General features: G+C 44.5%; 1 protein-coding gene across 1 annotated transcript in view; it reads left to right on the top strand.

Moving 5' to 3' along the window:
• The first annotated feature begins 950 nt into the window (after positions 1 to 950).
• Positions 951 to 16,544, top strand: part of SESN3 (sestrin 3) — a 58,982-nt gene continuing 43,388 nt past the window's right edge. Inside the window, exon 1 of the mRNA XM_077341485.1 lies at positions 951 to 1,222. Coding sequence (XP_077197600.1) covers positions 1,109 to 1,222 — 114 coding nt within the window. The 5' untranslated portion in view covers positions 951 to 1,108. The remainder of the gene's footprint in view (positions 1,223 to 16,544) is intronic.

The raw sequence follows: 16,544 nt of genomic DNA, 5'->3' as shown, positions 1-16,544 counted from the left end.
CGGAGAGCACCCATGCGTCCACATCATTTCCCTTGTCGCTGGTACGGAGGGAGACAAAATACGTGCGTCCAGTCTCACAAGCAGGAAGGTGACATCATTGCTCAGCCCTGCTGTGCGGCCTTGCTCCTGTTGCACAAGGGACAGGCGTGCACTTTGAGCTGTTCCAGTGCTCCCCATATACATGTGTGAATGCAAACTGAGCGCAAGGTAGACGACAGCAATCCCCTAACCAAACGTGCAGGCTACTCAGCCTAGGCTTTATATTTATTTATATAAACCCCCCTGCAGCATTTTATTTGAAAACGTCTTCTGTCGATGTGGCTTTTGCTGGTATTAAAATCCTTCTGAAGGTGCCATTCCTTTAGCGGAGGACTGAAAATGCGCTGCGTGTTTTACCGCTGATTTTCCAGGGGGGGAAAGCAACTCATAAATGTCCTTGATTTTGGCAGGAGGCGAACCTGATGTTTTTGCACGCGTCGCTTCTCTCTCTTTCTGCCCGTCCTCCTCCGTACAATTCTCAATCTACCAAAGCAACAGCAGCTAGCAACGAGCCTGAGAAGTGGGCGTGACCGCCTCGTGGGTGCGAGGCCCTCTGCCCAGCCGGCTCCCCATTGGCCGCAGGAAGCCCAACCCCCTTCCCCGCGGCCCCGCCCCTCCGAGCTCACAGCTGATGGGAAAAGTGCGGCTTCGCCCCCACCTCCCCTCCCGCGCTCCGCCCATTTCCCTCGTGCGGCCCCGCCTCCGACTCGGAGACTGCCCGGAGATGGGGACGGCGGAACGCTCTACCGATTGGCCGGCCGCCTTCGTCTCCTGCGATTGGCCGGCGGGCCGCCGGGTGGGCGCGGCCGGAGCGCGCCGATTGGCTGCGGCCGAGGGGTGTGCGCGAGGGGGACGGAAAAGCGGCCGCTCGCGAGCCGCTGAAGTCGTCGAGCGGCGCTGGCTGGGGGGGTGGGGTAGGGAGGGGGGGAAGCGGCGGATGGGGGCGGCGGCCGGAGGCGCCGCTGGGCTCTGAGGAGAGGCAGCCGCAGGCAGGCAAGCAGGCAGCCACCTCGCCTCTCCCGCTCCGCTCGCCTCCCTGTCCTCCCCCCCCGGCGGCTCCGGCACCACCATGAACCGGGGCAGCAGCGCCGCGTCGTGCCCTCCGCCGCTCCCCGCCGACGGCCACGACAGCAACAAGGAGCGACGCCGGGTGTGTAGCAACTGCCGGAAAGTCCTGAGGCAGGTGGGTGAAAGGGCGCCCCTCCCCCACCCGCAGGGGCCGCGAGGACCGTTGCGCGCGCGGTGGTGGTGGGGAGGGGGGGGCGCGTTCGGAGGCGCTCGCGGATGCCGCCGCCGCCGCCTCCTCAGACCGTTGGGCTCCCTCGCGCCGGCCACGCCCCCTCGGGCTCGGTCCTCCGGCGGCGGAGGCGAGACCTCGATCCTTTCGGGCCGGGGCCGCGCTTGGGACGGCGGAGGCGGCTCGGCGCGTGCCCGACGAGCCCCTTCTCGGGTTGCTGCGCTCAGTTCGCGTCCCGTTCTGCACGGGTTACGGGAGGCACCTTTCGGGGCCAGCTGGGTTTTTCCTGTGCAAAGCAGGAGAGTCTCCTGCGAGAGCGCATTGGGAGTTCATTGTCCAGCGGGAGCCGGGAAAAATCTGCTTTGAAAGTGCATTATCCAGTCAGTGTGTGCGCAGTGATCCGGGACAGTACTTTGAAAGTGCGCTATCCAGCCAGGAAAATCTGCTTGGAAAGTGCATAGCCCAGTGTGTGCAGAGTGCGCCAAGAAAATCTGTTTTGAATGTGCATTGTCCAGTTGTGTGCACAGTGAGCCATGAATATCTACTTTGAAAGTGCATTATCCAGTGTATGTACAGTGAGATCTGCATGCAGTAGTGCCTCAGACCAAGGTTTTTAGGCAAAAGGTTTTTGAGAGTCAAAACTCTCTCGTCAGCTGCAACTGAATGTGTGACTCAAACCCAATGTTTGTCAAGGTACTACTTCCCTCCTCACTGGTTCAATTTGTAAGAGGAATGCACACTGCTAGCTCTTACCTAGGAAGGTATGCATAGGTACTTAGAGCGTGTGTGTTTGAACTGAGTGAACAGGGATAGAGTGTGTGTGTGGCCTCACTGAAACAAAGGGAAGATCTGCTCTCTAAGGATTGACACCCCCATTACAATTTGCTTAAATTAGTTTACTGTAGGCTATGATATAATTGTGTAGGTATGTTTTGTGATTTTATTCTGTTTTATATGCTGTTACTCACCCTGTGGGATACAAAAATAAAGATTTATTGATTTATTTAGAGAGAGATCTTGCTTTTATAGCTGGTGCTTCCTTCTGGGACTTGTACAGTTCTCTTCTCACACACACCCCTTGCAACAACCTTGTCAGGTAGGTTAAACTGGGGAATGGTGAAGCGGCTCAAGGTCATTTGATGTTTTTTTTGGTGAGGGTTGAAAGCCAGGTGTTCCTGGTCCAAGTCCAATCTGCTGCACCATGTTGATGTACTGTGGATCTCTTTCTGAAATGAGTGTATATATGTGTCTTTGTATGTAATGTGTACAGCAAAATATTGGTGTGTACAAATGCAGGATAGAAAGTAATGTATTTGGACTTGTTTATGTGTCTGCATATACATAACAGGAAGTGTAACATAGGTGTCTAGAGATGCACTTATGAGAAAATAGAAAGTATAATGTACGTATATGTAGTGTGTGTGTATAAACATAAGTGCATGTGTGCCATATTCCAGAATGATATTGCTGTTGTTCTGTTGCGGCAAGTCCAAGAGGAAAGTCGTATGGCACTATAAAAGCAAGAGTTATTGTGGGAGCTTTGAGGGACCAGAGCCCACTTCTGTGAGTTTATACCAGGGGTAGTCAAACTGTGGCCCTCCAGATGTCCATGGACTACAATTCCCAGAAGCCCCTGTCAGCGAATGCTGGCAGGGGCTTCTGGGAATTGTAGTTCATGGACATCTGGAGGGCCGCAGTTTGACTACCCCTGGTTTATACCATAATAAATATTTCAGTCTTTAAACAGCTATAGGGCAGCTCCACTGTGTATGGCAGCTATGATTATTTATTTATTATTTGGATTTATATAACCGCTGCTCTCAGCGAACTGGCTCGTGGCGGTTTACAGGTATGATGCACACATGGTATTGCAGTAAGCATTAGAAATTTGCTGTGCAGTTTTGTGCATGTCTACTTATTGGAGTTTATGTTGTAGTGTGTGCACATAGCTTTATAGTCTTGGTGAACATTAGTGTCAGCTGGCAATTCTGTTTTTCTCTCCACAGCTCAGATATAAATTTCAGAAGATCCTTGATTTATTATTTAAATTTTTATTCCACCCTCTCTTAGCTCAAAATATAGCGAATTCTGATACATCATAGAAAATCCCAAAGCTGACTAAGTACCTTTAGTCAGTATCCAAGAGTTGTGCATATTTCCACCAACTAAAGAATGCTGACCAAGCCATGAGTGCAAATATGACCTGTCATACAGAACATTTTGGGGCCAAAGTGCTAGTCCTCTTATTAAGAATCACTAATGTAAAAACTCATGGAGGTGCTGGCACTTGTTGCAGCATATCTAAATACATTGTTGCTGCACTGTTATGTGTGTGAGAGAGATCTAGCCACAATTAAGCATATGTCAAATTAGTGGCACTCAGTTTGGGCTGGATTCCATTCTATCTATATATACTAATAATCAAGCCCGCTGTAATCAAAATACAGCGGGCGCTAGGCTAGGGAGCCCCAGGCAGCTGTGTGGCTCGCAGTTGCTCCCTTTTTGCCAGGGCGGGAATTGGAGAGGCCAATTGGCCCCGCCGATGGTCTGTCCAGAGGAAGGGACCAATCGGCACCTTTCCTCATTCTGGACAGAGCCCGCCCTAACTCCTGGGAAGGAATGGGAAGGCGACTGTAAGCCGCTTTGAGCCTCCTTCGGGTAGGGAAAAGCGGCATATAAGAACCAACTCTTCTTCTTCTTCTTCCTCCCCCAAAGCCCTTACGGCTTTAATTAGTCTGCAGTGCCACTGGCGGAGTTAGGATGGTTGTATATGTAGAACTTCTACGATTTACTCATTTTACCAACCTCGGAAGGATGGAAGGCTGAGTCAACCTTGAGCCGGCTGCTGGGATCGAACTCCCAGCCTCATGGGCAAAGCTTTCAGACTGCATGTCTGCTGCTGCCTTATCACTCTGCATCATCCCTTGGTACCCAGAAACAAGATATGTGCATACTCATACAAACTTCCATAGTTACTGTAAGTCACTAAGCTCCCACTTGGCTATAAAAGTATAAGCATGCTTATACTTTAAATAAAACATCAGTTTATATTGATGAATGGTTTATAGTTAACTCATCTCTTTTTTCTGTTATAGGATTACAGGCAAAGATTTGTACTCTTCTTGTGTATAGTAAAATTCCTAGACGGTGTCTCGTCCTGGTACTGGCCAGATCTCTAGTGGCTTAGCTTCAGCAAGGTTACTTTAGCATATGCCTTCCTATCGTACTGTGGTATTTAGATATGCAGTGTAGTAGTTGGGATAGGCTATGATCCGGCTTCAGGTCTCCAGTCTGCCATGGAACCTTGCTGTGTGATCTTGGACCAGTCACAGGACTACGTGGATAAATTGGAAACAAAGACAATAACGTAAGTGGCTTGGAGAAAAGGCAGGAAATAAATGTATTTATTAATATATTAATAAAATAATAAATACGAGTTAAATGAAAACCTTTTGCAGACCTACCTTAAGGCAGGGAGTCAGTATTATATGTGAGTTAGACTGACCAGAGGTGTTATCTTATCTTTGACCACAGCTCTGTAATCCTGACCCAGTTAAGTTGATCCTACCCCAGCATCAAATCTTGTGAACCTCTGTGCTGCATGACATAAATGTACTCATAGCACTCCCCCCTCCCGCATGAAAAATTAAGTTCTGACCTTAAGGCACTTAGATTACTCTGAATTAATTGACTGGGTGCTTCAGTTTGTGAGATGTCAAATCTTGTTTTACTTCTGATAGCATCCTATAAGTATTACTTAATTTCAGTTTCTCAACAAAGTGAGTAGAGACTTTCCTCTTTCGGCTTTCTAAAGTCAAATGCCATATCATCAAGCACCTTCAAAATGAAGTACTGTATGCATGAATAGTTGTTCTTGATTTAGACCAGCAGTGCCAATCTATGTATCAACAGAATATTTATTGTGAGAGAGGTGTGATGCAGATGCTTCAGTGTCAGATCTGGCAGTAGGAAACCAGATTCAAATCCTCAGATCAGCCATGAACTTGCAAACTGGACTTCGTTGAAGGCTTCCATTTTCAATATTGGTTTACAAAGGGGAGGGGACAAAAGTCTGACTCCCAGCCAAGTTTTGTCCCATCATGGCGCAAGAGCCTCTTGTGGCGCAGGGTGGTAAGGCAGCGACATGCTGTCTGAAGCTCTGACCATGAGGTCAGGCTGCTGGGAGTTTGATCCCAGCAGCCGGCTCAAGGTTGACTCAGCCTTCCATTCTTCCGAGGTCAGTAAAATGAGTACCCAGCTGCTTGCTGGGGGGTAAAACGGTAATGACTGGGGAAGGCACTGGCAAACCACCCTGTATTGAGTCTGCCATGAAAACGCTAGAGGGCGTCACCCCAAGGGTCAGACATGACCCGGTGCTTGCACAGGGAATACCTTTACCTTTAAGGGAACTGACTTCAGCAAGTTTCTGTGGCAGATCAGGGACTTAAGTCAGGGTCTTCCAAATTACGGTCTGGTATTAACCGCTGTACCACATTGGCTCTTGTCCCATTGCATTGTGCATTTCCACAGGGGAAACAATTGGCATGATGGCATCAGCAGCATCCTCCACAAATATTCTTGACATAGTGTGCTCCTGATCTTGGAAGCCCAGATTTAAAGAGAGCCATCTGCAGACTATACCATGACCAATATGGCAGTTTTCTGCCTCCCACTTTTACGAATATTCCTAATCCGTTTACCGCCTCTGTGTGCATCTGATTTTACTGGGCAGATTAGCTGAGGTGCCTCTTGTTTGTCCAAGTGCAAATGAATTAAAAGTGCTGAGCTGGGGAAATGCATCAGCTTGAAGCCACCAAAATGATTGCAGTGCCACCGTAGCTCATTTTGGCAGCCTCTTTCTAATTATAGCTCTGCACCAAGTTTTTGCTTGTAAATATGAAGAAAACATTGACAGCAAGAAAGCTCAAATACTTGCGTTCTTTGTCCCAAAGTTTATTTCCTCCCCCCTTTCGTGGGTCAAGCCAAGTGTCAGTCAGAGTTGTTTTTCAATCCATGTGGTGAAACCGTAGAACACTTAAAAAAAAAAAGAGTTTGGCTTCCAAGAGTGGGGGAAAGATGCACTTTTACAGCTTTTTAAAGAGTAATGTATACTTTAAAAATTCTGCTTTGTTCTAACAAATGTGTACATTTGGTACATGCACTTATTTCCTGCTCCTTTCTCCCCCACCCTCCCTTCCCCAACTCTTGGATCTTATTAATCATACTTGATTGATGTAGTTACAAAGTGGAGCGAGAACTTGTAAGCAGTGTAATAGATGTAGGAAATGCAAAGCGGTGTAATATAATGTTAACCCTTAGGTGGCCAGGCCAGGTATTTGTGTTAACAAGAGTTCTTGCTATCGGCAAGCTCCTCCTTCAGTGTACAGGTTGGCACTTTGGCCTGCCTCACAACAGAACTGAACCCTATACATGGCTTGTTACTTATCCGGTGTGCATTTATTTGATACATTCACTTGTTCTTGTGGACTATCAACGATCAGCCATGTTGGAGTGTGGGTTACCTCTTCAGATGTGCTTTTTATCTGTAAAACTCATTTCCGGGTTATACCCACACAGGAGGTCCAATTATAGCTTAAAGTATGATCTGAAAACTCATGATTCAACCAGTTTAGTGAAACTGTGTAGGGCTGGGCCTGGTCAGTCTCTGCATGGTGACCTCCCGGGAACCTTGTTTTAGATTCCGTCATGGAAGAAATATAGGGAAGAGACAATAAAAATAAGGTTGTTATATTAAATATGCATCCTTGGAATCAAGTCCAACTGAAATCACGGGGTCCTTCTTTTGAGTGAGCGTTGTTAGGATCGGTCTGTAAATCTTGGATTGGATCACTCAATATATTGTGAAAAATGACATTGTCAGGGGTGATGAAGTGGAGCTGGAATTTCACCTTCAACTATTGACCTGCTTGAAGTAATGCTCTTGTGTTTCAAGCTGTTTCGCAGTAACTCTGTTCTGCCTCACAGGGTTATTGTTAAGATAATGATACGTTAGTATCCACCCAGCACCTTGGGGTTAAAGCAGGATATAAAACTAATTAGCAAAATGTATTTGCTCACTCAGTAAAACAAGTTATGAGAGCGAGGTAGACATGGGGTGACAGACAAGTTCTTCTAAGCCTTTGGATGGAACAAAGTTAAACTAGCTAGGGTGCACTGCTGCGCTGATGAGATTTATACTGTGCTCACTAATGACTTCATGAATGTTGAGTAGTGCTTATGCCTAGTATGATTTTAGTGACAGTTTACATCTTTTTCAGAAGCTCCATTGAATTTTCAGCAAATCAGTTATGGATCACTACACAAATTGCTGTTTTCATGCGAACCACGGAGAGTAATGATAGAAGGTTGGATATAAAGATGTCTGTGAGTGATCTAAGCAAAATAACAGGGAAATCCTGTGCTAATTGCATAACACTATGCTGAATTGGTATCCTGGTGTCCATGATGTTAATATGCAATTAATCTGTCGTTCTTCTAGAGGCAGGGAAGTGTTGGCCAATCCTGGTTTCCTAATCAGTGTTCCTGTGTTTATGTTCCTGTTTTATTTTTGTGGATGCAAACATAAAATTTTGCTGTGCAACTAAGAAGTATGGTAGAGAGGGAGAGAAGAATTATTTTTAAACTCCTTATTTATAAGGGAGAGGGGCTTCCGTTGACCTTGCTGGTATACTAGATGGGTGTAGCTTTGCTGGGTGGGTTGGTCTAATTCTCTGCCTCATTTCCTCCACAACACTCTCTTCCCATCTTCCCTGAAGTGTTATGCCACTTCTAGTTAAATGTCTCAACAACATTCTTGGTTGAAGCATCTTATTTTTTGTTCAGTGCCTGGAGAAAATAGCTTTTTTATAATACTCATAGCGGTGATTATTGCCTCATATCTACCTAATTGTGTTACAACCTGACCACCGGCTTCAATGCAAACTAGCAAGATGATTTGTGATCATCATGAACCAAAAATTATAAAGTACTGCTCAAATAGTTATGGTGGGTAGAAATATTGGCAAGTCTGTACTTTTTAATAAGAACTTTTTGCATCGTTGATCAAGTAAGGTAAGAATTTTCATAGAGCTTACCTGATTCAACTTGACTGTTCAAAAAGGAAGAATTAAGAATGCTGCCAAATAGTTTAGTGTTTGGCCGCTAACTGTGTCATCAAGGGATTGTACAATATATTTTGTTATAAAGATATTTTTGGTAATCAAAGTGCTGCTGAGATCTAAAAGAAGTTTAAGTTCTTAAGTGCTCGCCACTAATTTATTGGTGGTTTTCAACTGCCACATCTCTGTAGAAACATTCTCACTCCTTTGTTTTATGGCTTCTTTCATGGGAAGGTTCTTTGTCAAAACCTCCAAAATACTTCTTTAAAAGCTACTGAAATATACCTACAGCTGCTTGACACTTCTGTTTAATCCTTGTGCTTGAGCATTAAGTGGTAGTGCGCCAATGAGATGGCTGGACCTCTGGTTAAGCAAAATAGTCTGTTCTTATTGCTAAGTTGTGGAGTTCTCTCTGCAAGCCCTAGAATCACCCCTCTAAAATGCTCTGCGTATTTTTATGAAGTTAGGCTGCTGGATGCCAAGGAAGAACATCAGGTAATGGAGTGTTTTGTGTATTTTTTTGTCTTGTCTGTATTAAAGTAATGTCCTGTGAGGATGAATAGTAAAAGCCCCCTTTGTCAGGCACTGCACGGCAAAACTCCTTATCTACCACTCATTGTCTTGCATTTTCACTTCAACTAGGGTGTGTCTCGCAGGAAGGTGTAATGCAATGGCGGTTGTGGTTCCCCTTTTTAAGAAAGGGAGAAGAGGTGATCCTGTTAATTACAGGCCAATAAGTCTTTTAAATATAACTAGAGGCAAAGCCTAGTGACCCAGGAATGCACCAGGCTCTAGAACGCACACCTGGATTTTGGTCTTTGTGGATCCTGGCCACATAGCGAAAACATAAATCATGGTTTTGACAGCCTGCTTCCCATTCAATCTTAAGATTCAGTGTGGTGTAGTGGTTAAAGAGAGGCAGACTCTAATCTCAGGAGCTGGATTTGAGACCTCCTCCATGTGCAGCCAGCTGTGTTGTCAATCTCCAGGGGACCCGTGAAAAAGAATCAATAACTGTGCAATAAAGTCTATTTTGAATAGACTTTATCGCACAGCCAATTATCAGTTCATTTCTGGGCTTCTACTTTGTGGGATCGACAGGTTTTTGTTTTTGAACCTCATGGGAAGGCCTGGAGATCTTCAGGAATTACAACTGGTTTCCAGGCAGCAGTCCCCATGGAGAAAGCAGGTGCATTTGAGTATGAGCCCCCCCCCCCCATTCTCTGGATGCAGGGAGGGCAGAGAAGAGAAAGATTTATTCAGCTTTTGTGTGCAGACTCTCCCTCAGACAAAATTGATTTGGAGACATCACTTTGGGTCCCCCTTGGAGAGAAGGGTGGGGGAGAAGCCAAGAAAAACCATGATTTGGGGGAGGCAACGCAGGCGGGATGAAAGCAGAGCTTCTCTTCATGTCTGGGCTGGGCGGGGGCAAATATCCAGCAGGGGCAACAGGGCCCCCCCCCCCCCCGGCCAAGATGCTCACCCTGCCGCAAACCCTGTGAAAGGGTCATTCGACCCCCAAAGGGGTCCCAGCCCCCAGGCTGAGAACCACTGATCTAAAGCTGGGTTGTGAAGAAAATACCCTCTGCCTTGACCCACATTGATTTTAAGTGCATAAGTCAGTTGTTTTGAACTTCAAATGCATGCATGCATCTTCAGTTCTTGTGGCATCTGTGTGGAAGAAACTGACGTGGCAATCCTAAAAAGGGCAGCCTTTTATAGCACCAGGTAGCCTTTCTGGTCAGGCTGTGGCAAGACTGGAAATGGAACAGTTTCAGTTTGCTGGAGCTTTACTCATGAGCTGTGCTTTGTTTTTTCTTATGAAAATTAATAATAAAGCTCATAGCAGGCAGTTGGTATATTAATATTACAAGAACAACAATGCAGTTCTGTTCCTGTCTTGGCCACTCCTTTGTCGCACCCTGCCCTCTTTTGTGTTGTTTCTCTGGGGCTACTTAACTCAAATGGCAGAGTTGTCTGCCATAATTGACTGGGGCAGACCAATGTGTAGGCAGTGCACCACGCCTCTGCCCATCCTATACCGTACTTACTTAGCTAGTTTATTAGGCTCCAAAAATGGTGGAATAGCTTCATTTTCATCATTGGGCAACCTCAGGATGTAAGCCCACACCTAAACTGATTGAGATAGTGTTGCTGCGCTATTCTGTGCTGGATTTTCAGCATCCTTTTCAGACATAACCCCCACTCCAAATAGAAACCCAATAAGAGCATCTGGAAAGACTCACCAGTGTCTTTCTAGCAGCACAAAGCTTCATCATGCATGCTCAGAGGCCTACAGTGCATTATGGGGCAGCAGATAATTCTGTTGACCCAAGGCCATGATGGAGGCAGTCTTATATGCATCATGAAGCCAAGCAAAACATGAGAACATCCCTGGGCTTAGTTTACAGGCTACAATTAATTGGTTTTGGGAACTTTTCAAAGTGTTCTTAAGAGAAACCCAGCAGTTCCTTATCATCCCTTGTTGCTTAGGAAGCAGTTCATGGTTTCCTTTTCTGCGATTGTAGGATTGGTTGTTAAGCCTTGAGATGTCGAACTTTGTCGGGATCTTTATGCGGACGCCAGTGTCACATGTATAGCTCCTAATGTGCTGATGGTCCTTGTAATTTTTTGATCAGGAAATACAAAAACTTTCTCATCCTTATGCAAGAATGAATGCAAGCATGGCTTTCTCCTAGCAGGCTCATAGAACTAAAGTTCCTTTCACAGTTGTTGTGGAAGCTAATACAGGTTAGTCCCTGACTGTATACTTAGAGAACTGCTGCCAGTTGTAAAGGTAAAGGTATCCCCTGTGCAAGCACCGAGTCATATCTGACCCTTGGGGTGATGCCCTCCAGCGTTTTCATGGCAGACTCAATACAGGGTGGTTTGCCAGTGCCTCCCCCAGTCATTACCATTTTACCCTCCAGCAAGCTGGGTACTCATTTACTGACTTCAGAAGGATGGAAGGCTGAGTCAACCTTGAGCCAGCTGCTGGGATCGAACTCCCAACCTCATGGACAGACACCTTCAGATAGCATTTCTGCTGCTTACCACTCTGTGCTACAAGAGGCCCTTTGCCAGTTGTATTTCCTGGCAAATGTCCCTGAATGATAAAAAATGTTTGCATTTATGCTTTTGGTGTGCATGCTTCATGCCTCTTTGATATGTACTTTTACAAGTTATGCGTGGAGTGTCTGTAAGTTCTGTTGTGGCTTTGGCTTTTTTTCAGATGTGGCTAATAACTGGGTGTTGTATGTCCAGTTAAGGCCTGCCATTTTTATTTTGATGTATTCTTTGCTTTTTTTCTGTCTAGCTGCAAGGAAGCAAAGAAAGGGTGCATATACAGTCTTTGATTTCCTTATCCAAACAAGTGGGGGTGGGGGCGGGGGGCTTCTGCTTCTCATTTCCACTGGGAATAGGAGTAAACAACTGAAATGCTGCTGTGGTTCAACTTGCTGGGCTGAAAATCTGGCTTTGAGTGGGTGGGTCAACATGTCTCGCCTGGAAGCCTGCCAGGCAGAGCACAACAGCTCACAATGTTGGAGTTCTTCCTCCTCCCATCCCACGCTCAAAGCCAGAATTGAAAAGTTGAATGGAAGCTGCTTAAATTCTTCTGTCCAGGCCTTTACTGAAATATGGCTTCCACTGTACTTGTATATTTTCTGTTTATTAGAGCTTGGCAGCTCATTTGCTCTCTTGTATTCAGTTTGAGTATATAACATATGTTTTCCTTCATAAATTTTCAGGTAATTCTTGACCCAGCTGGGGTTGCAAACTCCAGGTTAGGAAATTCCTGGAGATGGGGGGGGCAGGTGAAGCCAGGGGGATGGTATGGGTTGGGGAAATGAGAAATCTCACAGAATATAATGCTATAGAGTCCATACCAAGTATTTAATCTGGGAAAACGTATTTCTGTGGTCTGCAGATAATTTGTAATTCTGGGAGATCTTGAGGGCCTGCCTGGGGACCCTCAGGTTGGAATAGTAATTTGTTGTGCTCTTGACATGTATGGAATTTCATGATAGTTGTATAGAACTAGAGGAAATGTGTGTCTGGGTAAACTGACATATTTTCATTATTATTGTTGAAGTCAGCTGGCTTAACTTTGGTTGATCTTGGTTCCACCCCCCTTCTTTTTCAAAGGTCAGAGAAAATAATAGTGATTTTTAGATAGATTACTTGTCTTCTTTTTGTTACACTCTGCCTACCTCATGTGAAATAACATGGCATTTTATCTGCTTGGTAATTGCTGTTCAGCTGGTGCTTTTTGATGACAAATAAAGCCCATTGAGGGAAGCCAATATACTTTTGGAAGGCATCTGTCTTCGATGTTGTTTGTATAATTGTTCATCTGTGTTTCTATGGTGATCTTGCTGCTTTGCTGTATAATTTCTTACCTGTCCAGTTTTTTTTTTCCTGTAGATGTTTTCATAGGCTTTTCAGTATTCCAGAACACATTCAGGACCCTGTAGCTTATCAGTGATATTTCTGAATCTGTAAGCAGGCTTGACACAATTTAAAGTATATCTGGTCTTTAAAAATGTGATTGCCGTATGTGGAACTGTAGAATTCAGTGTAGGAGTGGTGATGGGAAAAGAGGGCCTTTATGTTAATTGGTAATGTGCACACAAACACCCACTATACAGTGTGGAGATGCAGAGTCTTTCAGTAGGAAGTAGGAGGCTCTTCTCTATTATGAAGTGCTTTTCGATAAACAGTCTCTTTTCAGTCAGCAGAATCATGCTGCCCTACAGCTAAAGGGGGGGAGGAATGGGTTCTGTCTGCCTTTCTCCTTGACAAACTTATTTTCTATATGCAGGGAAGTTTTTTAATGCGGGGCGTTGGAGAGGAAATATTCAGCCATACAACCCCCTGCCCTTCCCTCAACTATATAGATCAGGGAAGGGTTTATCATAGGATCTTTGTAAACTGTTCCAGACATCCATTCACTGAAGAATTGGAATGCATGGTGGGTTGGGAATCCCTTCAATGTAAAGGTCTTGAACATGAAGAGGGTGGGGTAAAGAAAGAAAGGGGTTAATAGCACTTCCCAGCCACAGGAAAAAATCACCCCAAAAGATCAAAATTCAGGGAGGTGTTTTATTTATTTGTTTATATTCGTATTCTAAAAAGGTATATAGTTTGACACATTTCAGCATGGAAAGATCAAATTTTGAAAGAGCTGGGTTTTTAAAAATGTGAATGAGTTAGTATTACCAGTAAGTTCTTTGACTCCTGAAAAAGAGCCCTTTGGATTGAAACACTTTAGGCAGCATCTCTTTTTGTGGGGTTAAGATATTATGTTGGTACTTTCTAAAGATCTTATTCCCCTTCTTTGCCCCTACCTAATGGGTTAGGGGTTCTTTTCTTAAAGATTGTATTAGAGAGCTGGTGTACTATGTTGATGCTGTCCTACTAGGTAATGCCCTTCCAACCAACATGCCACAATTATCATAACAAGGCATTTACATTGTGGACTCGTAGAGCAGGGCTTGTCTCCCCAGAACTCAACAGAGAATAGAGCTAAAATGTATATGAGGAATGGCACTAAAAGCACTTTGTGTGCAAGCAGACCTCGCTTTGTGTGCAAGCAGACAAAATATTGCCAATTTTTGAGCCATTTTCAGATACTAGTTTAAAGGGGACCCTGAGTCTAGTTAAAGGGAGGAGGAGATGGGAGGGGGGATGGGCATATACATGGCCCCAGGATTATGATACACATGAAGCTCCATGGTGGATGGTTTCTTTTTAGTCTAAAGCAGCTATTGAAAGATGTACTCTGACTGGAAAAGCTTTTGGGAGGATGGGTGTGTTTGTTTTCCTTCAGGCCTTTGTTATCAGAATTGCCCTTCTGAACTGTTTATTGCATCACAAGGAAGAAGATTCAAACACTCATCTTGAAGGGGTCAGTTTTGATAAGAAAAATGTCCTGCAAGAAACAAGATAAGCCTGTTTACTCCATGAGATAACTTGTTGCTTCCTTCAGATCCTGTATATATCCTTGCTGCCAGTCTTCAGAAAAACCTTTAAGATTGCTCTGTGTAAAAGGAATTTTAGAAGATATTGTGTTAGCTGGAAACTTAACACACTGGAAATTGTGTTTTATGAATTGTAAATTGTTGTTTGGCAGTGTCTTAACAGTGTGCTATTATGATTTTATTTATATACCCTTGCAGTATGTGTCGATTGAGTCATCTTAAGCACTGCTCAGGGTAGATACATGATAAACATTTTAAACATTTATTTATATAAAATAAAATAAAAACTCATGAAAAATTTTTCATGCTACTGAGTATCATGTTTAATTGGACTTCTAGTTGCTTAAAGGTAAAGGTATCCCCTGTGCAAGCACTGGGTCATGTCTGACCCTTGGGGTGGCGCCCTCCAGTGTTTTCATGACAGACTCAATACAGAGTGGTTTGCCAGTGCCTTCCCCAGTCATTACCCTTTACCCCCCAGCAAGCTGGGTACTCATTTTACCGACCTCGGATGGATGGAAGGCTGAGTCAACCTTGAGCCGGCTGCTGGGATCGTACTCCCAGCCTCATGGGCAGAGCTTTCAGGCTGCATGTCTGCTGCCTTACCACTCTGCGCCACAAGAGGCTAGTTGCTTAACCATGTTTATATCTGCATTTGGTTCTTCACTGTAACCCAACAGTAACTAAATGGTGGAGGTGGAACTGTTTGTAAGGCTATCAGGCCTATAACAGAGCTGTAACTAAAGATGAGAGCTTCAGACCAAGGCTATTATGTTTTATCTTTTAAAACAATTGCAGGTGTTTCTGCTCAGTATAAGCTTCCAGTTTTGTTCCTTGATCCAGTTTAGCGTTCCATTTTTTAAATCTTAGCAAAACAGATCATATGCACTTTGTAGCTGGCAATTATTTTGTAGGAGGGCTTTTCCAAATGGTTCAATGCAGTTAACATGTAACTGTTCTCCAAACATCTGTTTCCTAGGTCAGGGCTTCAGAGTGCTGGAAGAATACAGTTTTGCCATAGCAAATGGCAATATTTGTGAGACCAGCTAAATAAATCAAATGTCATAGGAAGCATTGGAAGTAATGTGCTTGGACGAATGTTACTGTGTTTACTCATACCCTGCCTTTCTCTTCAGCGTGAAAACACAAAGCAGTTTATGTTGTTCTTGTATCTTCCACTTTTTCCTCACAACAGCCATGTGAGGAAGGTCCATGTGTGTGATTGGCCCAAAGTCATCCTGCAGGCATCATCGTCCAAATGCCCATATCAACTTGAGCATCCCAGATTCTAGTCTCATGGCTATATCATACTGGCTATCAAGCAGCTACTACCTACTGCTTATTTATTTATTTTTCGATTTATAGATCGCCGCTCTCCAAAAAGGGCTCGTGGCAGTTTACAACATAAGCAATAAAAACACATAACCCCAATAAAACTTCCCAATGTATGAACAAAACACAACAAAAACAAGCAAGACGGCGGTAATCATGTATCTCAACCCATCCCATCTTGTTCAGCCTAGTGGGTATGTTGTCTTCCTGCTTAGGGACATTGCTAATCAGCAGTCCAGTACTCTCTCTACCCTCATGTTATTTTGAGTACTTCTTAAGAAATAATATTTATAACTACTTGCTGTGTTGAAGCGCTGCTTGCTGTGGTGCTTGAACACAGGGCTGCCTTTCTGCTGACTCAAACCATTGGCCCTTGAGGCCATAATTGTCTACTCAGACTGCCACTGGTTCTGCAAGATCTCAAGTCTTTCACAATGTTTCCTACATGATTCTTTTAACTGGTGATGCTGGGGATTCAATCTGGATCCTTCTGCTTAAAACATTTGACAGCCAGGTAGGGCTAACTTCAGTTGTAGTGAATCCTTTACAAAAATAAAACCGCTCTCACCTCGGAAAACATACAACTTCTTTTATTTTTCTTCCCGACCCAAATGATGGTCTCTCAAAACCTTACAAATCAATTATTAATTTGCACTAGGATCCCTGCTTTTACCAATCGTTTCTGGCATTCAGGCTTTGCAGAGAGATTTCTTACTTTGATCACTGGAAAAGGCTCATGTCCTTTTCTTAATTTGATTGGGGTTAGGTTTATGGCCAGCACCAAAGGATCAAAGCCTTTGCCTCACTTTCCCCAGTTCCCATCTCACAGTCCTTTCA

The sequence above is a fragment of the Paroedura picta genome, chromosome 6 (assembly GCF_049243985.1).
Source record: "Paroedura picta isolate Pp20150507F chromosome 6, Ppicta_v3.0, whole genome shotgun sequence".
Lineage (NCBI taxonomy): Eukaryota > Metazoa > Chordata > Lepidosauria > Squamata > Gekkonidae > Paroedura > Paroedura picta.
The sequence above is the reverse complement of the archived record's forward strand: the minus strand, read 5'-3'. Positions and strand labels throughout refer to the sequence as shown.